The sequence below is a fragment of the Chlorella variabilis genome, assembly GCF_000147415.1.
Source record: "Chlorella variabilis unplaced genomic scaffold CHLNCscaffold_6, whole genome shotgun sequence".
In the NCBI taxonomy this organism is placed as follows: Eukaryota; Viridiplantae; Chlorophyta; class Trebouxiophyceae; order Chlorellales; family Chlorellaceae; genus Chlorella; species Chlorella variabilis.
This window is the reverse complement of record NW_005435082.1, coordinates 1939722-1961301: the sequence shown is the minus strand read 5'-3', so window position 1 is coordinate 1961301 and position 21580 is coordinate 1939722. Positions and strand designations below refer to the sequence as shown.

At 67.2% G+C, this 21580-nt stretch overlaps 3 protein-coding genes across 3 annotated transcripts; all 3 read left to right on the top strand.

The window, feature by feature from the left end:
* Positions 1 to 348: 348 nt before the first annotated feature.
* On the top strand, positions 349 to 7042 carry CHLNCDRAFT_143982 (hypothetical protein; the record flags this gene model as incomplete). Its single annotated transcript, XM_005849371.1, has 14 exons — positions 349 to 948; positions 1113 to 1378; positions 1556 to 1722; positions 1878 to 2102; positions 2286 to 3281; positions 3492 to 4739; positions 4888 to 4980; positions 5164 to 5234; positions 5391 to 5457; positions 5652 to 5778; positions 6071 to 6171; positions 6381 to 6452; positions 6593 to 6677; positions 6805 to 7042. The coding sequence occupies 14 exons, from the start codon at positions 349 to 351 to the stop codon at positions 7040 to 7042; spliced, it is 4356 nt and encodes a 1451-aa protein (XP_005849433.1).
* A 2969-nt stretch (positions 7043 to 10011) lies between these two features.
* CHLNCDRAFT_143979 (hypothetical protein) lies at positions 10012 to 17074 on the top strand (the record flags this gene model as incomplete). Its single annotated transcript, XM_005849370.1, has 20 exons — positions 10012 to 11349; positions 11490 to 11540; positions 11616 to 11711; positions 11835 to 12011; positions 12109 to 12225; positions 12329 to 12544; positions 13004 to 13162; positions 13269 to 13400; positions 13557 to 13812; positions 13926 to 14074; positions 14225 to 14272; positions 14429 to 14553; positions 14708 to 14753; positions 14851 to 14955; positions 15066 to 15259; positions 15788 to 15943; positions 16111 to 16208; positions 16304 to 16488; positions 16596 to 16809; positions 17061 to 17074. 20 exons carry the CDS (start codon positions 10012 to 10014, stop codon positions 17072 to 17074), a joined length of 3876 nt encoding a protein of 1291 aa, XP_005849432.1.
* A 205-nt stretch (positions 17075 to 17279) lies between these two features.
* On the top strand, positions 17280 to 20124 carry CHLNCDRAFT_143978 (hypothetical protein; the record flags this gene model as incomplete). The annotated part of the gene is made up of 9 exons (XM_005849369.1): positions 17280 to 17358; positions 17500 to 18050; positions 18202 to 18391; positions 18572 to 18636; positions 18811 to 18936; positions 19152 to 19281; positions 19444 to 19580; positions 19733 to 19857; positions 20004 to 20124. The coding sequence occupies 9 exons, from the start codon at positions 17280 to 17282 to the stop codon at positions 20122 to 20124; spliced, it is 1524 nt and encodes a 507-aa protein (XP_005849431.1).
* Positions 20125 to 21580: the final 1456 nt, after the last annotated feature.

Sequence of the window (21580 nt, the reverse complement as noted above, 5' to 3'; positions counted from 1 at the left end):
GGGATAGAGAGGGAGCGTGCGAGGAGCGACAGCGAGTTTGCCTTCAGGAATGTGGCTCGTCCTGGTGTGGCTGGATGGGTAGCGGCTCGTCTTCAGGCCTAGAGAATCGCCTCAGGCATCCAACACTCGCTCTCCAAGGCTGTCCGCACTGGTGAGTCGCCCAACCACCTCTCGCATGGGAGTCGCGCCCGGCCGCTGCCCAGCTCGCCAATCAACGAATTGCCGGATCCTCCGGTATCATTTCGCCGCGCCGCAGGCCAGGCCTCCGCGCCCGCACTTCCTCTGTCATCGGCGGCGCCGCCCGCTCATCAACCGCACGTAGCTGAGCGGCGCGCACAGTTTGTGGTCATGGCGCCCCTGCTGGTGCTGCTCATCGTGGTGCCGCCCCTCCTGCTGATTGTGGGCATTGGAGTGGGCGTGGCAGCCGCGCGCTGGTGGTGGGGGTGGCGCTGGGCCGGCGCGGCGGCGGCGGCGGCAGCGGCGGCGGACGAGGAGCAGGGGCTTGGCTCTGGTGTCTCCACCGCCGTACCCTCCTCCTCCACAGCAGCAACTGCGGACCTGCCGCCGGGGCGCAAGGCCAGCAAGGCGGGGCCGCTCAGCATCCACATTGTCGCCTCCAGCTGCTCCCTGCCGCTGCCCAGCCGCTCGTCGGCGCAGCTCAGTGCGGATGCCCTGGCGCCGCTGGAGCTGAGCCTGGGCTCAGCCTCGGCCTCGCCGCCGCTGGCGCAGCGCCTGGCGCGGCCGCCCCCGCTGCAAACGCCCGACCCCACGCTGCCGGATGAGGACTGCGGCGAGCAGGCGGCGGCGGCGGCAGCAGCGGCGCCGCACCGCCGCCTGGTCAGTCTGACCAGCCTGGGCGGCGGTGCCATCAGCCCGCTGGCCCACCGCAAGACACTGTCCCTGGACCTGGGGCAGCTGGTGCGAGCAGGACCTGGAGTGATCAACCAGGTGCGAGGCGCACGGCGGTGGCTGGCAGGGGCAGGGGCCATGCATTGCCAAGGCCTCCTCCCCTCAGCTGCCGCTGGCTTTGCACAAGCGGCTGCTTCACCGCTTGATGCCGTGTGCTGACCATGGCTTGGCTGCTCTCTCAACCACCAACCAACTCACCGCAGGTCATGGAGGACTGGGAGGCCCGCAGTACACTGTACCGCCTCATGTCGATGGACGGCGGCGCCGCCTCCGCCTCCTCCCCGCACGCAGCCGCAGCCGCGGCAGCGGGAGTGCTGTCCCCTGCCGCTGCCGTGCTGTTCAGCCCTGTGGCGGGGGGCGGCGGTGGCGGCAGCGGGGCAGGAGGCGGGGTGGGGGGCGCGATGCCCAAGGGGGAGGTGCACATGGATGAGATCGACCTCATAGAGTGCATCGGCAAGGGCGGCTACGGGTGAGCAGCGGCCATGCGCTGCTGGCCTCTGGGCTGCTGCTGTGCGGGGAGACAGCCAGGCACCTGGGAGACAGCCAGGCAGGCACCCGTCCCCGCCTGTGCCTGCCTGCCTGCTGATCGGCGGCCTTCTGCCCGCTGCCTGCCCGGCCCACCTGTCCTTCCCCCACCCCGCTGCAGGTGTGTGTACAAGGCCAGCTGGCGCGGCGCGGGGGTGGCCGTAAAGTACATTGTGTGCCCCACAGACGACGCCGACAGCCTGGGGCGCGCCATCCGCGAGGTGGTGCTGTCCCGCAAGATGAGCCACCCCAACGTGGTGCAGTGCTACTCCTGGACGGTGCTGACAGGTGGGTGGGCGGGTGGCGGTGGCCGGTGGTGCAGGGGTGCAGGGGTGCAGGCATGTGGGGGCGCGGATGTTGTGACAGGAAGCTGCGCTGCGGGTCTGTGGGGCTGTGCCGGCTGCGGCGACGATTGCCGCCACTTCTGCGTCGCCTGCCTGCAGAGAATGAGGGGCAGCAGTGCCGCACCCCCAGCACCCGCTCCGGCCTGGCCTCCCCAGCAGACCAGTCGTTCACGGGGGGGCGCCAGCGAGTCTTGCGCCACCTGGCAGGCGCCGGCAGCGGCAGCCGCTCCCGCCGCGCCAGCCTGGACGTGCTGCGCCCCGGCTCGGCGCGGCGCGGCCTGGACCAGCGCTTCTCCTGCGCCGCCGTGGGGCCCAGCGGCGGCGGTGGGTGGCGCCGCCGCCGACGCCTCGCAGCGGCGGCAGCAGGCTGTGGGCGGTGCAGGCACTCGTGGCCTGTGCGCCTGCCTCTGCCGCCCGTGGCCTTCTTTCTGCCTGCCCTGCCTGCCTGACCTGCCCGCTGTCCTCCTCCTTGCCCCGCGTGCCGCCATCCTGGCGTGCCGCCTGCAGGCACTCCGCGCTCGCCCAGCAGCCTCGCGCTGCACCGCATCACGGAGCACCCGCATGAGCTGCACGAGGGGCAGGAGAGCAGCGAGGCAGCAGAGGTGGCGGCCTCGGCGGCCGCCTGGATGGCGGCGGGGCCTGGCATGCGCGCCGGCTCCACTCTGCCGCGCCCCACCGTGGATTCGGTGGTGGAGGAGCTTGTGGCGGAGGCTGCGGCAGAGCTGGAGCGCGAGCAGCAGCAGGAGGAGGAGGAGGAGCAGCAGCAGAAGCAGCAGGAGCAGGAGGGGCAGCAGCAGCAGAGGCAGGAGGAGGAGCAGCCGCCGCCGCAGCAGGAGGAACGCGGCTCCGCCAGCCCCGCCAGCCTGCCCCCGTCCCCAGAGGCGGTGGGCGTGGCGCCTGGCGGCGTGGCCAAGCCGCTGCTGAAGCTGGCGCTGCAGCCGCTTGGCAGCTGCAGCCCCAACGGCAGCCCCGGCATCCAAGCGGTGCACCCGCAGCAGATCCTGCAGGCCGAAGAGCCAGCAGGGACGGCAGCAGGAGCCACCTCGGAGGAGCAGCAGGTGGCCGGGGCGGCTGGCCTGCCTCCCTCTCCGTTTGCAGCGGTCGATGTGCAGGCGGTGCCACCGCGGCGGTCCACCAGCGAAGGCGCTGCTAGCGGCGTGCAGCACCGGCTGGTGCTACCGTTTGGCGGGGACGGGGCGGTGGCAGTAGGGGCTGCTGCGGAGCAGGGGCCGCCGCCGCCGCAGTCATCTTCTGAGGGCGAGGATGGGCAGGATGTGTATGCCTGCTTTGGCAGCTATGAGGAGATGGTGGCTCACTTCCAGAGCCTGGCGGCTGGAGGCCAGCTGGCCCTGCCAGCTCAGCAGGAGGCGCAGCAGCAGCGGGCGCCAGGCGCACCAGGGGCGGTGCCTGTTCCGGCGGCGACTGTGCCGCTCAACATGAGCCGCAACGGCAGCGGGCAGCAATTGAATGAGTATGACATGACTGCCGCCTCCTCCTTCTCAGGTGGGACAGCGCTGGGGCAGCAGGGCGTTTTGTTTGCGGACGGGCAGACGCGCTTGCGTTCCTGCGTTGGCAGCGCCGCCTTTGCCCAGGCACACAGCCCACCACCTCCCGGCCCCGCACATGCATTGCTGGCGGGCCTGGACCACGGCAGCGCTGGGTCCTTGTCTTCATCCCCTCACCTTTCTTCCTTCCCTCTGCGTGCCCCTGCAGACGTGCTTAGCGCCAGCGGCTTCATGCTGGAGGGCAGCGTCAGCGGGGTGGACCTGTCCCTGGTCCCCTCCAACCCCGCCTCTCCCGCCCACCGCCAGCGGTCGGGACACAGCAGCTGGCTGCCACCCTCCTCGGCAGCAAGCTCCCGGGCCCTCACACCCAAGAGCGCCACCGCCGCCTCCGCCGCCGCGGCGAGCACATTCAGCCGGCTGTCGCGGCCGGCTCCGTGGACGGCGGCGCAGCGGCAGCAGCGGCGGCAGCAGCCGCTGGGCAGCAGCGGGCTGGGTGTTGCGCTGGAGCTGGCTGCGGGCATGCCACCACCGGCGTGGTGGCAGGCAAGCAGCGGCGCAGGCGCAGAGGCGCCTGGCCAGGGCCAGCTGGGCGGGGTGGTGGCTTCGACAGCAGCGGCCCAGCTGGCGGCGCGGCGGCTGAGCAGCGAGAGCATCGAGCCGCGGTCGGAGCCGCTGTCTATGGAGGGGGGAGGCGCCAGCTGCCGCAGCAGCCGTGACGTGCCTGCGGGCGAGGCCAGCGCAGCGGTGAGGGCCATGCTCGGCGGCCTGCACTGCAGCAGCACCATTTCGCTGGCCATGTGGCAGCCCGCGGGAGGCGCGTCAGCAGCAGCCAGCCGTGGCTGCAGCCTGGACCTGCATGGGAGGCCCCCAGGCAGCAGCCTGGACCTGCAGCGCCAGTTCCGGGCGGGCAGCAGTAGCAGCAGCAGCATGGCGCTGCCATATGGCGCAGGCAGCCGTGGCGGCAGCCTGGACATGCGGTTCGCGTTCGGGCAGTTCCGTGGCGGCAGCAGCAGTAGCCTGGCGCCTCCAGCGCCGTCGGCACCGTCGTCGGCAGCCTGTCAGTCGGCCTCGGAACAGAGCCGAGACACCAGCATAAGCTGCCTGGAGCAGCAGCGCGTGCCAGCGCCGCGGGCGTCGTCGCTGGGTGCGGACAGCGGCAGCGTGACGCCCCGCCTGGGCAGCCTGTCCAGCCTGGCGGCGGTGGCGGGATCGGTGGTGGGAGCGGACTCCTCGCTGGCTGTCACGCCGCGGCAGCAGAGCCTGCGCAGCAGCAAGTGCACCCCCAGAGGCCTGCTGCGGGTGGAGGAGCTGCGAGCCGAGGCGGCGGCGGCGCTCGGCGGCGGCGGCGGCGGCGGCGGGGAGGTTGCCCCTGCCAGCACCGACCGCCTCTCCCTGGGTTCTCACAACGACTCCTTCAATTCGGAGGAGGGCTTCGGCTCGCCGGTCAAGCAGAGACGTGAGCCCCGGGCCGGCTGGCGCTGCGCCGTGCTCTGGCTTGAGTTGCAGGCTCGTGCTCTGTGCCCGCGGGGCGTTGCGCCATGCTCTGGCTGGGGAGGCGCCTGCCCCTGCCCACCTGCCGCCGCCCTGCCATCCCTGCCCCGCAGGCGGCGGCGTCAAGGATGTGTTTCTGCTGGAGGAACTTGCGTTGGAGGGGCAGGAGGCGCTGATGGTGGTGGTGATGGAGTATTGCGACCTGGGTGGGTGGGGCGGGGGTGGTGGTGGTGGTGGTGGTGTAGGTGCGTGGTGGTGGGGTTGGTGGGCGCGGTGGTGTGTGCGGGGGCAGTGGCGATACAGGCGAACAACGGCTGGCGGGCGCCTGGCGGCACGGGACAGCACGCCTTCTCCCCACCCCCACAATGCCGTCTGCGCCCTTGCCGCAGGCTCGCTGCGCAAGGCGCTGAAGCGGCGCGCCTTCCGCCCCAGCCCCAAGTGGCCCTTCCAGACCACCTACGTGAGGACCAGCCGCCCGCCGACCCCTGCCTGCTGCCTGTAGATCGGCTTGCCGGGCAGCAAGCCACACTGCTGGTGCCGTGCCTGCTCGGCCGGCGCGTGCGCCTGCCTGCCTGCCGATTTCTGCTGTTGCTTCACCCCACGCCCTGCTGTGCAGCGCGCCCTGCTGCGCACCGCCCAGGAGATAGCCAAGGGCATGGGATACATCCACGAGTTCAACATAGGTGGGTGTAGCTGGGTGTGGGCGGCGAGGTGCTGCTTGTGACAGGGCGGGAGCATGGGGTGCGGATCGGGCGCCAGCGAAGGCGCATGCCGGCACGCCTCCCTGGCGATGACGGCACGCTCCTCCCCCAAGCACATACCCTGTCCCTGCGCTCACAAGTACCCCCCCCCCCCCCCCACCACCACCAACCTGCAGTGCACGGCGACCTCAAGCCCGGCAACGTGCTGCTGAAGACGCACAAGGTGGACAGGCGGGGCTACATCGCCAAGGTGTCCGACTTTGGGCTGAGCCGGGCGCTGGACTTCGAGGACACGCACGCCAGGTGGGTGGTGGTGGGCGATGTGGAGGAAGGGGCCTCGAGGGGGCTTTGAGCCAGGTAGAAGGGGCTGCAGCATGGGTGGCGTCTGGGGCATGACAGGTGGTGCCACGAGGGCAGCAGCGCCCGCGTGCAAGCAAGCAAGCTGCAGGAAAAGACCTTTCCCCGCTGTTCAGCTTTGTCGCCCTGCCGTTGCTGCGGCTTCTGCTGGCCGCCGCGGCAGCACCGGCCAGCTGCATGCCGCCCCACCCACCGTGCGCCTGCCGCCTGGCTGCCTCCCGCTGCCGCCTGCGTGCAGCCTGGACGCCACGCTGGGCACCATTGCCTACACCGCCCCCGAAACCTTTGCCCACAACTGCCTCAAGAAGCCTTCCGATGTCTATGCCTTTGGAATCATGCGTGAGTGCCCCCCTTGCCGGTTAATCCTTACAGGCACACTGTTCTGCCACTGCAGCTTGGGGCGGACGCCGCCTAACTCTGCACGCTTGTGCGGGATGCTGCACTGGTGGGCCGTGGCTGGGGGCAGGCGTTTCCACGCCGCCACCGCACTGATGGGCACCCTGCCCTACCCAGCCTCTCCCCCTTGCCCCACGCGCCCCCTGCTGCAGTGTGGGAGATGTTTTATTGCTGCGACCCGTATGAGGGCCTGATGGACGGGCAGATCTGCGTGGGGGTGACAGGTGGGCAGGGCGGGGGTCCCGGCAGGCGTTGCAACGCAAGCAGAAGAAGCAGAAGGAGCGGGCAGGCGGGTGGGCATGGGGGACCTTGCCTCTCTGCTGAGTGCTTCCGCCGCCATGCTTCCTTCCCTTGTTCCTTTCAGATGGCAGCCTGCGCCCCGAGTTTGACATCGACTGCCCCGATCCCTACCGCCGCCTGGCGGAGAGGTGCTGGCATCAGGACCCAGAGTGAGCCCCCTACCCCCGTCTGCCTCCCTCAGGACACCCTTCCCCGATCCCTGCACCACCTCGACTTTGCCAGCAACCTGATCCTCACCTCTCTGCCGTCCCGCCTTTGTGTCCTCACTCCCTGCAGGCGGCGGCCCAGTTTTGAGGAGGTGGATGCGGAGCTGGTGCGGATCGAGATGGAGTTCAGGCTGGCCTGCCACCGCACAGCCACCGCCAGCAAGCGCACCTCCACGACGTCGCAGAGCGGCGGCTCTGCGCCGCCCTCGCGCCCCGGCAGCCCCGAGGTGCAGCCGCGGTGCGGGGTGGCGGCGGGCGGCGGCGGCGCCCTGGCGCGGCAGCTGCAGGCGGCGGCGCTGGCCGACTGACAAGGCCCGGTAGCGGCGGGCGCTCTGGTGCGCGAGGGAGCTCTGGTGCGCGAGTGAGCTGCATCTCGCCGTCTGCATGGAGTGCCGTGCTAGAAAAATGAACACATGCATAACCTGAGACCCAATCCATGCTCATCGGGGGCCCTAGCTGGCAACTGAGGGCCTTCCTCTGCTGCGGCCTCCATGTGGCCTCCTCCCCCAAGTCCTTCCCAAAGGCTCATGCTGTTTCTTCCTGTTGCTTACCCCTGCTCCCTTACTCTTCCAATGAATGACAGACAGACAATTTGCAGACTACTTGAAAACGATCAGTGACGTTTTCCCACCTTTGTAGTCGCCTGCCCCATTTTTCCTGAATGCTGCTCATCATGGAGCATGCCTGGCGGCTCCCCCTAGCAGTTGTCCTACTCGAATCAAGACCGATATACAGTGATATGCAGTAGTGAGAGAATTTCAGGCAGTTTTGTGTAATGCACAAATGTTAACCATAACAGTGGCTCAGCTGGGGCCTTCCGTTGGGTGCGGCAGTCCTCGCCCCGCCCCAGCTTGCGCCGCTGCTGCGCCGCCCACACCCTCCCCCTCTTCCCGGCTGCTAGCTGCTGGCTCGGAGGCCTTGGTGAAGCAGATGCGCTTGTCGGTGTGTCCCACCAGGTGCACGCGGTGGCTGCCGTCACCCGCCACTGCATCTGCCAGGATCAGCTGGGTGCCCACCGTCTCCTCAAACGCGCCCACCAGCCGCGTGCCATCCGCCACCTGAAGCACCGGCTGCTGCGTCTCCATGCCCTGCGCAGGGAAACGCGTAGCGAAATGGTGGGCTCGGCCACGGGTAGCACAGAGGCTGCCAGCGAGGGAAGGCAGGCAGCTAGGCGGCCGCAGCAGTGCGGCGGCAAGAGGCGGCAGGCGGCGCGCCTGCAGCAGTAACCGGGAGCCGGGCGGGGGCAGCGCTTCTCGATCCGCAAGGTCCAGCACCACATATACCGACTCCTCCGGCCCTGCGAGCGCACACAGGAAAAAGCGGTGATGCGGTGGCAGTCGAATTGAGTGGAGTAGACGCCTCCGCGGCCTTAGAGGGGTAGGAGACCGTGATCCCCACACAAGAAATCCTCGCTGCCCTTTCCCGCTCACCCTGCGCGGCGGTTGCCATGTGATGGGAAAACGCGGCGTGTCCAAGCCTCCCACAAGCACAGATGGTGGTCGGTCTTTTATATTGAACACGCTTGGGGCCTTGTCCTCGGATCTCAGGTGTCAAGCCCTGCCTAGCATGCCTAGCAGGAGGGCGCCGGCGAACCTTACCGCTCCTCCCTCGAGGTGCAATAACCCAAGACAGGCTATGCAAGCAATAGTCCGAACAGGCATGTGCATCTAAATCGCACACCTGCTGCTCAATTACTGCACACCTGCTGCTCATTTATCATGCCGCCCGCTCTCACCTGTGCGATGAGCGCGGAGCAGGCGGGCTGGCCCAACACCTGCACCTCGATCAGCTGCGGCACCAAGTACACTGCGTCACTGCACCTGGCGCTTGGCACACCGCAGATACTTGGACCCTCCAGCTGTACCCCGGGGCGGGCAGGTTGAGGTGGAAGGTGTGCCGCCTGCGCCACACCATCGCCGTCGCCGCTGGGTCACCTGTGTATTCAGCAGAAACTTGTTGCAACGGCCTCTCTCGAGAGCTCTCTCTCCATCGAGAGATTCTGTGCCACCACGTGCGTGCTGCTCGTGTGATGGTGGTTTCACAGCCGTGGGTGGCTGCTACTCTGTCAGAGCACACTTGCTGCCGTTGCTGCTGCTGCTCAGCATCGCTGCTCGCCCTGGCACCCAGCCTGCTGCTCTCCTGGCACCTGCAGCGCCGCACCTGCAGCGCTGACCCCACTGAGGAGTTTCCTGCCTGAGCTGTGCAAGCGATGGCAGCTTCAGGTGTGAGAGCAAGACATTGCGCTGCTGAGCAGCATTATGGTGATGAGCATGGGCGGCGGCGGCGGCGGCGGCGGCGGCCACACAAAGCTGCTGAGCTCCATGTGTCCTATTGAGCACACCAGTGGCCCCAGGGCTCCCTGCCTGCAGGTTCCTCCCAGCCGCTCTGCCGCATCTGCTACGCCCCTGCTGACGCCCGGGCACAGGGCGGGCGGATGCTCACGCCCTGTCGCTGCGGCGGAACGATGGCACACATCCACGTGAGTTGCCTGGCGGCCTGCCAGCAGCACAGCCGCACACCCTGGCGCTGCGAGATCTGCGGCGCACGATACAGCCTCCAGCACCAGCCCCGCTCCTTCCAGACCTGGGCGTCTGCTGCCCTGCTGTGCGCGGCCCTGGTGGCTTTGTGCGCTTTGGCGGGCGTGGCGGGCGTGGCAGACGCCGCGGTGCACCAGAGGAGAGCCATGGAGCGTGTGCGGCGGCAGCGCGCGCGGCAGGTGTTTGGCACGAGCGCCCTCCTAGGAGCGGCGGCGGTGGTCAAAGCGGCGCTGGCTGGGCCCCGCCGCCTGCCACCTGGCATGTGACCCCACAGCACCAGGTGCCAGGGGCACTTCGGCTGGGCGGCTGCAGCGCGAGCGCTCAGCCTGTCCCCCGCTTTGCATTGGGACCGCTGTGTGCATCCCGTCGCCCATGTCTGCAGCCAGCTGGCTGCAGCACGCGCACCAATATTGCGGTGACTGGTCCTGGGACTCTGCGTTTTTTGCAGTAGGAGATGTAAAGGCACGGGCAGCATCGAAGCGGGCGGCAGGCCGACAGGCAGCGGCGGCGGCGGCGGCGAGTGAAGTCACCCTGCGCAATGATCGGATCTCACTCACTTTGTTGCCCTACGGATCAGTACTCAAAAGCACTTCAACGCCGCTGCCAGAGCGTCGACGAGCACGGATGAAGAAAGGCCTCGGGATGGGGCTTTTCTCAGCCCACATGCTCACCTGCAATGCATTCGGGCCTCCACTCGCCTTGGGAGCCACGTCTGGCCCTGGAGAACAGAGAGCACGGGCATGGCTCCCGCGCCCGGCACCTCCGTGCCTGCGGCTTGGGCTGCCCTGCTGAGAGAGGCGCAGCAGGGCACGGAAGCGGCGCGGAAGATCTACGAGGGCGCTTTGGCCACCAAGAAGGGGCCCGGCCTGGACGAGGCACTGCACCAGGTGGAGCGGCGGCTGAGGGCAGCCGCCGGTTCCACAGCCCCTGCCGCCGTCAGCGCCCCGATCAGCCAGTCCATTCCCAGGCCTGCGGCGCCGATTGCTCGCCGCAAGAAAGGGGCCAGCGCAGGCGGCGCATGCCGTGGCACTGGCCGGAATGCCAGCGCGGTGCGCGGTGGCAACGGCACCACCGGCGGCTTGGCAGCGACAGGTCCAGGCGCGGCATCCTCCCAGGAGCTCCTGCCCCTGCACATTGTCAAGGTCAAGCTGTTGGTGGAGAAGGCAGCGGAGGCAGCCCTGGCGGGGCAGGACAGCCCGGCCTGCCGTGCGCAGGTGCTGGCGCTGCTGTGCGCGGCCCAGACAGAGGCATCAGCCGCCCTGCAGCGCCACCCCAGCCTCATGCTGTATGCTCTGGCAGGCTGCCTCATGGAGCTGACGGCTGGCTGCAGCGGCGGCGCACTGGACGCCTGCTTGGAGGCCTGGCAGGCGCAGCTAGCAATGTGTGATCTGCAGCAACAGCTCCCCCTTGCCTTCTCAGAGGTGGACACCCGGCAGCATGCACGGGCCATGTGGCCGCTGGATCCCCCACCTGGCAGCGGCACCAGCGAGAATGCGCTCACGCAGGTCAGCGAACGTGCGCAGCAGGCGGGCAACCAAGGCTTCGACCGAGCCAAGCAGCGCCTTGTCACGGCTTCCAAAGCCACCAGCTTTTTTAGCGATGCTGGCGACTGGCGCTGCCTGCGAATCATCCAGCTGGTCAGAGCCAACGAGGCGGCGCCAGAGCGGCTTCGGCGGCAGCAGCTGAGCGCCATTGCCGGGCAGAGCAGCAGCGCTTCTGCCAGTGGCAGCCGCAGCAGCCGCAGCAGCCCCGGCCGGTCGCAGCCAGAGCTCGCGCAGCAGGGGCAGGTACAGCTGGCGGAGCTGCCATACAAGGACAACGAGCGCGACCGCACCCTGCTGCAGCGCTTTGGCCTGCAGGGCGGCTGGCTGCGCGACCAGCTGCGGCGCAAGCTTGCCAGCAAGTATCCTGTGGAGCCTGCAGAGGCGGCGCGGATGCTGGCAAGCGCCACTCTGCCAGAGCCAGGCGAGGGTGCAGAGCAAGTCGGCGACGCTGCAGCCCCTCGGGGTGGCAGGGCTCTTGCCTCCAGCAGCAGAAAGAAGCGGGAGGAGGAGGATGCACAGTCCAGGGCAGACAAGGTCGGTGTGGCCGGGTGCAGCAATAGGCAAGGAGGCCTCGCAGCATGTGTCTGATTTCAGGGCATTGCGCAGCGGACGTGGTGAGATTTCTGGCACTTGTTTGCACAGTGTCCATTGTGCACCTGGTGCCCTGTCCGCAGATCCGCGGCTACCTGGCAAGCAGACTGGAGCAGCAGGAGGACGGAGACCAGGTGAGGATGCGGTGAGCAGACAGCTGCAGGGGGCGCATCCACGCAGCCACTCAACCTCTGCTGCATTTGCTGAAGGCTTCTGGGCTGGAGGCCCTGCTGGCGGAGGCGGCGGTGGCGACAGCAGAAGTGCTGGAGCGCGTGGCGCCCCACCTGAAGCGCCATGTCAGCAAGGTTGGCGCCATGTCACCGCCCTCAACGCTGCTGCCTCCCAGCCTCCTCTTGGGCCGTCTGTCAGCGACGCCATGGTGCAGGCAAGCCTGAATGCAGCGGCGCGCACCGCTTTCCTCTCTGCAGGCGGTTCAGGCGGCACTACAGGCACCCGGCGGCCAGCTGCCGCCAGTGGCCTACCTGCCGCCTCCTCTCCCAGCCAGCCGTGGCAGCAGTGCCGACTCGGGCCTGTTGCTCAACCAGCGCGAGTTTGAGGCGGCATTTGAGCAGTGTGTGCTGGACCCGCAGGCTTTTGAACGCCAGGTGAGCACTCTCGATGCGCCCGCATGCTGCATGTCAGCCTACATGGAAATCTTCAAGCGCATTCATCTGAAAGGACCTGGAGCTGCGCCTGCTGCAGGTCAACACCCACCTGTCAGACTCCCGGGATGCGACCTCTGTGGCAAGCGTGCTCGCCAAGCTGGGCGCCCACCCCAGGCTGCCACAGGCAAGCTTCACGCTCCTGTACTGTGGCCATGTCTGCTGGCACGCCCCTGCGTGCACTCGTATCGTGAGGCTCTTGTTACCAGCAGATCGCACTGCAACGGCCTAGCCGAATTACCTTCTGCTGTGCTCTGCAGACCCTGGCTGGTTCAAACTTGTTGAGCAACAGCTGCACCGATGGCAGCAACGTGCCAATTCCAGGCTCTGTCCCTGCGGTGCTTGCGCTGGCAGATGCCAGAGCTGTGATCGACTGGCTCACAGAGGAAAGGAAGCAGCAGGCAGCTGCATCTGGGCATGCTGGTGCAGCAGCAGACAACCCAGCGGCAGAGGACTGCCTGCTGGCAGCCACTGGGGTAAGCCCTGTCTGCAACTTTGGAAGGATTTGAACAACGTGTGCGGCCACGGTGATTCTGTGCGCTGTGTTGCCGACTAGCTAGCGCAGGTGCGGCGGGGCATCGCCAGCAGGCATGCAAAGTGCCTGGATTTCACAGTGCGACAGACCATTGAGCTGGCCAGTCGAGCTGCCATTCTGTGTGGTGAGACGCGGTCAGCCGGAGGAGGAGAAGACAACGGGCTGCCTTCAGGCAAACTGCGGACATTCTAGCAAACCAACGGCAGTGCTTGGGCAGCTCTTGTGTCCACCTGTTGACTTGCCTTGAACTCCTCACACCCCGCAGATGATAAGGTGGGGACCAGCGCTGACCTCGGCGTCTTGCAAGTGGTACGCATGCATGTGCCTGTGGGTTGCCATCTGCCAGATGCAAAGTTTCTCACCCCTCTGCTTCATCCGAGATGGCACACTCTGCCTGCAGGCTGGCGGACTGGACCGCCTCCTGTCCACCATGTCCTCCGGCCACCTGCAGCTGCACGCCGCTGCCGCTGCCGCTGCGGGGGACCAGGCACGCGCTGTGCAGGCGTGTGCCAGGCTTGCCCTGTCCAAGCAGGCGCATCGAGATGGGGTAACGGAAGAGGTGAGCAGCTCCTGCTGGCGAAAAGAAAGTGGTTTCGTTCAAGCATTGTGATATCATATGATATGTGTTTGAAGTGCCTTGCCACCCGCCCTGTGCCTGTCTGCAGTATGCCGAGGTGCAAGCGATCTACAACACGCCAGGCCCAGGCCTCAATGCCCACGCAATGGCCATGGCCTACTGGCACTGGCAGCATCTGCTGCAGGCCTGGCCAGCTGGCAGCAGGGCAGAGGTGCTGCAGGTGAGAATCAGGGGTGGCTCTCCCATCTGAAGTCGGCCCTGGCTCGCTAGTGGAAGCTACAGGGGAAATTATGCTGCAGCATGTAAATTCCAATCTCTTCTCGCCCGCTCATGCTCACACGTGACTCCTGTGTGCGCCTGTCCCCTTCCGCCGCAGGTGAAACAGAGAGTGGTGGATGGCTGTCTGCTGGCACTGCGGCTGTTGCAGACAGAGGGGCGCCTCGCAGGCGCCTGGCGTCGAGCAATTCTGGGCTATGTGAGCAGCCTATGCAGTAACACTGCCAGCAGCAGCGGCAAGGATGGCAGCACAGGCAGAATGAACTCCCAGGATCTGGAGAGCAGCCTTGGTTGCGCCCTGGGATGCGGGCACGAGAGCGGCCGCGGCCGGGATGAAGCAGAGGTTGCAGTGCAAAGTGGGCTGCGTCTCAACGAAGAAGCTCAAGGTGGTTTGCAAGTGCGCTGCATTGAGAGAGCTGCGCCGCCCGATGCTCACTGAGCATCATTAGCTCACTATTCACGGATGCAGGCCAGGATGATGTGGCCGAGCTGTCATGGCAGCCCCTGAGCCAGCTGGGCACCCTGCCGCTCGATGCACTCGTGCCGCTGCACGGCCTGTGCTGCTGGCTGGTGGGCTACTGCTTTGAGGATGCAGCAGACCACGGCGGCAGGGTGCAGGTGTGTGGGGGATGCCTATTCTCGACACATCAGTTCAGCGCTGCCCATGACCCTACAAGCCTGCCATCCAGCCTGGCAGCAACAAAACGCAGTGGGCCAAGGGCCGTGGTTTGAGTCCCTGGGGACGCGTTGCTGCTTGTCCTGACGCAGGAAGCCGTGGCGGCGGCTGAGAGCGTGCTTCAGTTCCAGGGCGGCGCTGTGGGGCTGTGTGCTGCCTCTGTGGATGCTGCTATGCACCCTGAGCAGGCAAGTTCGAAGAGGGGTGACAGGCAGGCATGATCATGGCTGCCTCATGCCACTCACTGGTTGCCATTGTTGAACCCTTCTCTGCATGCCTTGCCTCATGTGCTGCAGGGTGGGCCACCAGCCGGAGACCACCTCAGCGCCGACGGCTTCTGCCCACGTTGCGCCGCGCCGCGTAGGCAGGAGGCGGCGGCTGCGGATGTGGCCCGGGCACTGACAGACGTCGCGGTTGGCAGGTGCAAGATAGCTACCAGCGCCTTTCCCCCGGTGTCCCCTCCCCTGTCCAGAAGGCAAGAGGCAAAGCAGGCTGCCGCAGCAGGAAGAGGGCAATTCTTCGCAACGGCTCTGTCAATGGCCAGCTCGTCATTGCTCACATCTGTACACCTGCAGGGGTGGCGAGCGCATTGTGGAGATCTGCCAGTCAATGGCTTTCTGGGTGAGGTGCAGCTAACATTGGTACAGTACTGGTCTGCTGTCCGATTGTTCACTTGCACATAGTCACGTGCTACATACTTGCAAGCATTCCTGTGCAGGATGGCATCTTTGAAGCTGTGGTGAACAAGGTGGCAAACACTGTGAACGAGGCGCACGCCCGCCTCTGCGCCTTCGACGCTGCCGTTCAGCGCCTGCATACAGCGGTGAGCCAGGGGTGCCATACAGCTGTTGATTCTAGGGACGAGGCTCTGACGCACACAACACGCACGGCCGGCCTGCCACTCGTGCGATGGCTGCTGCTGTCCTACCGCAGGCCGAGGCCGAGGCTGCCACCCGCTCCAGTGCTCTGGCAGACCTCTGCCAGGCAGGCATCGACTTTGTGGCTGAGCTGGATGCTGTGGCCAAGCACTGCATCCTGCTGAAGGCGTTCACTGCGGCGGTACGGAGGAATGAGTACCTCAAGAGGCAGGCAGCCCTGCAGGCTGAGGCTGGGCCTGCAACCACCAAGTGAGTGTGCCCTCTCCTCCAGCTCAGCACAGCACAATTGTGCTTTGTCAGCTGCCAGTGTCGGGTGCCTGTAACCACAAGATGAAGTGCTTCTGGTGATTGCCCGACGCAGGCGTCACGAGGTTGCAGTGAAAGCCTTCCAGGCCCAGGTTGCAGTACCAGCTGGCCTAGCAGCCGCAGGCAAGCGCGTCCCTCACGTGGCAATTAGGGCGGGGGGTCATGCGGTGGGTTACGCTGTCAGGCATGGCCAAATTCACCAGCCGTGCTGCTGTTGCAGAGCTCTTTGAACAGGCTAACCAGGCCCGGAGGGACAGGCTGGCAGCTATGCTAGCATGCTCAAAACAACGTGGCGGTTTCCGCGCAGATCAGTGAGCGTCTTCGAGGACGCTCCAGCATCCGGCTGCTGCTTCCTGCATGGGTCTGTTGGTAGCGTGGTGCCGGCCGCACTTGTTGGCTTGCCCAAAACATGGGAGCTGCACTCTGATGAAGCGCTGCGCTGGGGCATGCGTGTTTTATGCTGCTGTGCAGGATGACGCCAGCTGTGCTGTGCCTGGCGCGCCACCAGCGTGCGGCCCGTACGTGGAGAGAGCAGCTTGAGGAATCCACAGATGTCATCGTGCAGGACATTCTGGACCTAGAGGGGCTGCACCATGCATTCCAGCGGCACGTGCTGAACCTGCGCAGGTGATCTCCAAGCTGCTCTCTCCCATCTTGCTCTGTTGTCTTGCCGCCATCGGGGGCACGTGTTCTCTCAGCCCTGTCCCGTTCTTCTGTGCCCAATAACTCATGGCGTGAGGCTAGCCTCTGCCACTACTGATTCTCCACTTCGATGGTGCTTGCTGAACCTGCAGGGAGCTACAGCTGTGTTTGTGCACTGTGCCGCTGCACCGCATGGTTCTGGGTGGCCTGCTGCGCCACTGCCTGGCCGAGCGCTGGGTGCAGGCAGCAGGTGAGAGGGCACGGGCTACTGTGGCTGCAGCAACCTGCCGGCTCCCCATCTGACTCACGCCTCTCCTCCGCTGCCTCCTGGTGCTGCTGCTGCAGAAACGCGCCCCAGCACCCAGCTGCTTGCAGCCAAGGCCCGCCGTGCCGGGCGTGTGGCACCAGCGGCAGCAGGGGAGGTGCCTGCAGCCAGCTGCTCCCCAGAGGAGAAGGCGGCCCAGCAGCAGAAGGCAGAAGCCGAGCTGCTGCTTCAGCTCGAGGAAGAGGAGGCTGCTGCAGCCCGCATGGTGCCCTGCTGCTGCTCCCTTCTAGCACGCTATCTGCAAAGCTGCTTGTTGGCTACAGTACTTGCTCGTGGTGTCCCCATTGCAAGCCGTGCCACCCCCGCTTGCAGGCTGCGCAGCGCAAGGCCAAGCAGGAGCAGCGGCAGAAGCAAGCTGCAGTTGCTGTGCTGGCAGCTGCCACGCTGGCACGGCCCATGGCCAGCAGCGAGTCAGAAGAGTCAGAGGAGGAGGAGGAGGAGGAGGAGGAGGAGCGGCAGGAGCAGGAGGAGGAAAAGCAGCAGGAGCATGAGGCGGCAGCATCCTTGCCAGCCGAGCAGCCGAGCAGTGGCAGCCAGTCGCCTAGGAGTCACCGGGCGCTGGAAGGAGGGGCTGAGGAACAAGGAAGGGAGCAGCTGCTGTGGCCTCAGGAGAGCCAGCATGGCGGGCAGCGGCAGAGTGCAGAGCCAGAGGCTTGCATCCTCAGTAGTGTGGACAGCAACAAGGGCAGCGCACCAGTAGGAGCAGTAGCTGCCCCCGAGCTAGCTCCCAGCACACCAGCCCTGCTGGCCGCCTCCCTGCCCCGCCATGACCAGCAGGCACCGCCGCCTGAGCAGCCATCCGCCAGCAACCCTACGCACAGCCCACAGCATGGTAGCGTGCCGCCTCGTTGCCAGCAGTCGATGACAGGAGGCCTGCCCCCTTCAGCGCCGCTGCCAGGCACACAGCCACATGCGATGGTCGGCGCCGCCGGCTGGGGTGCAGCACACGCTCTGTCATCGACCTCTGTAGCAGCAAGCAGTGTGGCAGCAGTAGCGATGGCGGCAGCAGCAGCGGCAGCGGTGGCAGCGGCGGCGCCGGCGGCCAGCCAACAGGTGCTGCAGCCCATCATGCCAGGTGCGGTTGGTGCTTTCTACCCTGCAGGAGCATGATTGAGCCTTCACCTCAGGTGGCGCTGCCGCTCCATTTTTGTCCTTTGTGCAGGCCTGAGCACGAGCTCACAGCTGCCACCACCCGCACCGCTGCCTGGCACCCCAGCCGGGCATGTGCTGCCAGGAGCAGCAACCGCCGGCAGCAGCGGCGAGGGCGGCGGCTGGTCTCTGTTCTCCTCCTTCCAGCCAGGCGGCAGCGGCAGCCCGCGGCTGCATAGTGGGCAGGGCGACACGCCTGGCCCAAGCATCGAGGGCTTGGCTGCACGGTACGCTGCTGGCGCCACAGCAGACAGTGCGAGCGGCGCCGGGGCGTCAGGCTTGGTGGAGGACGGCGGCTCTCTGGGCTCTGCCGACAGCCTCCCTGCCCTGTTGGGCATCGAGGGCGGTGCCCTTGGCTTTGGCGGCGGCCCCGACGTCGCCAGCTGGGACGGCAGCTGGGGAGTGGCAGAGGGCAGCTGGGAGGCCCAGGGCAGCCCGTGGCGCAGCCACCTGCAGGGCAGCTGGCAGCAGCCGCTGCCCGAGATGGTTGGCGGCGGCGGCGGCGGCGGCGGCGTGCAGCTGGCCCTGCCGGGGCTGCGCAACGACGTGGGCCAGTACAACTGCTTCCTCAACGCCGTGCTGCAGTGCCTGTGGCGCTGCGAGGCCTTCCGCCAGCAGGTGCAGGGGCGAGGGCGGCAGGGCCTAAAGTGCTGGATCAGAGAATGAGGCTGGCGGGCGGGTGCCATGCCGCCGACGCCACGCCCTGAGCCTGCAAACCTGGCGTCGAGGTCCGCTAAGCAGCTGCCAGGTGCCCGCTCCTCTCCTGCAGGTCCTGTCCTGGCCCCAGGTCTTTTTCGAGGCCCACCCAGTCGTGCTGGCCCTGCGCAACCTCTTCCACCAGCTGCAAGGCCAGGAGCGGGCGGCAGTGGGCGCAGCGGCGCTGCCCCGCCCCGCCGCCGTCGACCCCGCCGAGCTGCGCCTGGCGCTGGCCAGCTCCAGCGACCGCACCTTTGGCGTGGGTAGGTGGCTTGGGTAGCTGGAATCCTGCTCGGTTTGGAGTGGGTTGGGTTGGGAGGAGGGGTGCTGGGAGGAGGGTGCCGAGAGGGGAAGGGGCACCGCTATTGGGCCCTGCCTGGTTGCTGCTTGAGCACGTGTCCTCGGTGGTCGCCAGCCTGGCAGCGCTGCCTGCCTGCCTGCAGGCGAGATGAGCGATGCGGCGGAGGTGCTGCTGACGATCTACGAGAGCGTCGGACATGTGGCAAAGGTGGGCGCGGAGCAGGGGAAACACCGGTGCTGGGAAACAGCTTGTATCGAGAGGGCATGACGCTGCACTGCTGGCTGCCTGCTCCGAGCTGCTCATCACTGCTCATCCCTTTGCTGCCCGCCCATTCCCAGCCTCATCCATCTCCACACGCACACCCTGCCTGCGCGCCCACAGGCCCAACAGGTGCCCAACTGCGTGGACGCTCTGGCAGGGCTGGAGGTGGCAGAGGGAGTGTACTGCCCCACATGCAGCCTGACCACCCACTGCAACCAGTTCACTCAACACTTCTACAACACGCAGGTGGGGCTGGTACAGGGAAGGGCCCGCGGTGGCAGCCGGGTGGCCGGGCTGAAACACCAGAGGTGGCTGTATGCCGTCACTTGCTGGATGGCGGGCGTGGCATGGCCAGCCAGGCCGTGGCAGCACGCAAAGCCGAGTTTCTGGCTGGCTGGCCGGAGTGCTTTGCTGAGCGGCACACAGGCCGCGGCGTGCGGATGGTCCTGTGGTGCGTGCAGGCGGCGGCCATGCGGGATGCGCACGCCGCCTCTCTCCAGGAGTGTCGCCTGGGCCGCATGGGCGCCAGCTCCATGGGCAAGCGCCTGCGGGCGGAGCAGGGGCAGCTGAAGACTTGCGATGAGGACAGGGGTGGGTGGGGGTGGTGGGGCAGCCGCCAGGTTGGCCGCCCGGCTTTGGTCTGTGACCAGCGCACTTGTGCTGGCAGGCAGGCAGTGCAGCAGGCATACGCTGCCATGCCGTCGTGCTGCATCCTGCATGCTTGCTGCCCCACCCCATTTTGCCCTCCCGCAGGCGGCTGCGGGCGGCGCTACCCGGTGCACCACGTACTGCGCGCCGCGCCGCGCCTGTTCAGCCTGCAGCTGAGCTGGCTGTCGACGCGGGAGTCGGGGGAGGACATTGCGGCCACGCTGCGTGCGCTGGACGAGCATGTGAGCCTCGGCACTCGCTCCCAGTGGGCACGCGGCCTCCTGACGCAGGCTACAAAGTGAAGCGCCTGTCGGCCACCTGCCTCGGCTGCGGTACAGCGCGAGGCCCGCCCCTCTTCCCCTCAAGCACAAAACCTCGATCCCCTCCCCTGCAGCTGCTGCTGGGCGAGGTGTACGCGGGGCAGGCGGCGGCGGGGCGCCGCTACCGCCTGCGCTGCATGGCCGGCTTCTACGGCCAGCACTATGTCGCGCTCATCCGCCTGCCCGAGCTGGAGGGCCAGTGAGCGGGGCGGGCAGCTACTGCGCTGCTCGGAGTGGCTGCTTCCAGCTGCTTTCGTTGTAGCTTGCCGGTCCATGCCGGTGCCTCCTCATCTCCCCACCACCACCACCGTGCCGGTCGCCCCTCTTGTCATCCCTGCCTGCCAGGTGGGCCCTGTTTGACGACTCCCGGGTCAGCGGCGTGGGCGCCTGGGAGGATGTGGTGCGCAGGTGCGAGGCGGTGCGCATCCAGCCCAGCGTGCTCTTCTACGAGGCGGTGCAGGGCTGAGGGGCGGCAAGCTGCTCAGCAAGAACGCTTCGGCTTCTTTGAGTTGCAGCGCTTACAGTACTCCGCATGCTGCTCCAGTATCCTGTTTCAAACATGTTTCTGCATGTGTACGATTGTTGAATTCATCAGAGGTTTCTCCTGGCGCCCCCGCCTCAGCAGCCGCCGGCTGGCAGCGCAAAGATGCGCCCCATCTCCTCCCCCACCCTGGCCGCAAAGTCGGCTTCGCTCCGCCGCTCCAGCCCTGCAAACTGCTGCAGCTCCTCCAGCACCTTGCTGGCCTCCTGGGCAAATGCACCCGCAGGCTGCGCCGAGAAGGCGTATGCTGCAAGCTGCGGGGAGGCCGCGCCAGGGCTGCCGCCGCTGGTGACCGCAGCTTTCCAACGGCTGGTCACCGCTGGTTGCCCTCCGGCTGCTGCCGCCTGCTGCTGCCATGCTGCTGCGGGGGATGCGGGGTGGGGCAGGGAGGAACCCGCGGGCGAGGCGGCTGCAGCTGCGTCCAGCTGGTATGAAAACGAAGGCGAGGCCGCTGCAGACAGGGACAGGCCGACCACGGCAGCTGGCGAAGCGGTGGGGCTGACCGCCTGCTCAATCTCTGCCAACAGGTCGGCAGCTGGGGAGGCGTGCCTGAGTGTCGAGGAGTCCAGCCGCAGGCGGCTGACCGCCCTGCCGCTACCCGCGCTGCTGCCGCCGGCCACGGCCCCCGCCGCAGCGGGCGGCCTGCGGAACGAGGCTGCCCGCTCTGCTGCAAACCGCCAGCGGTTGGTGGGCGCTGCTGCCAGGCTGGGCGAGGCGGCCTCGCTGCCGAGTGTGGTCACGGCAGACCTGCCCCCGCTAGCCCCGCCACCAGCTGAGAAGTTGGGAGGGGAAGCGGGATCTGTGGGGACCACCCCGCTGCTGCCCCAGCCAGCCGGTGCAGGCACCTCTTCTGTCTGGCTCTGCCGCAGCGCGGCGAGGGCTGCCCGGCCGGGCGTGGCGGCGGGCTGCTGCAGCAGCCGCTCCAGTGACGCTACCAGCTGCAGAAATGGGTGGGCAGACACGGTGCGGATGATCTTGCAGCGTCTCGGTTGTATGTCCGCATTCCACTCATGGTCAGAAGAGCTGAACGCCAGCCACCCCACTCACATCCTTGGCCGACTGCTCTGCCGGGCTGAGTCCAGCGGCAGAAGGGTCGGGTGGGTTGGCCAGCTGCGAGGGCCCTGGTGCCGGCGTTGCCTGTGCCGCCAGCTCCGCCTCCAGCTTGCGCACATAATCAACCTGCCACGGGCGTAATACAACTGCTGTGTGAGCTGCGGCGGTATATGCAGCAAAAGTTGCGGCGGCAGCGGCGGCGGGCCGCTCACCGGCGATGGCATGGGCGACTGCAGTGCCTTGGAGATGTCGCGCAGCAGCTCGCTGCGTTTCACAAGCGTGACAAGGAGTGAGAGGGCGCACGGGTCGTGCCTGCCATCTCCGCTGA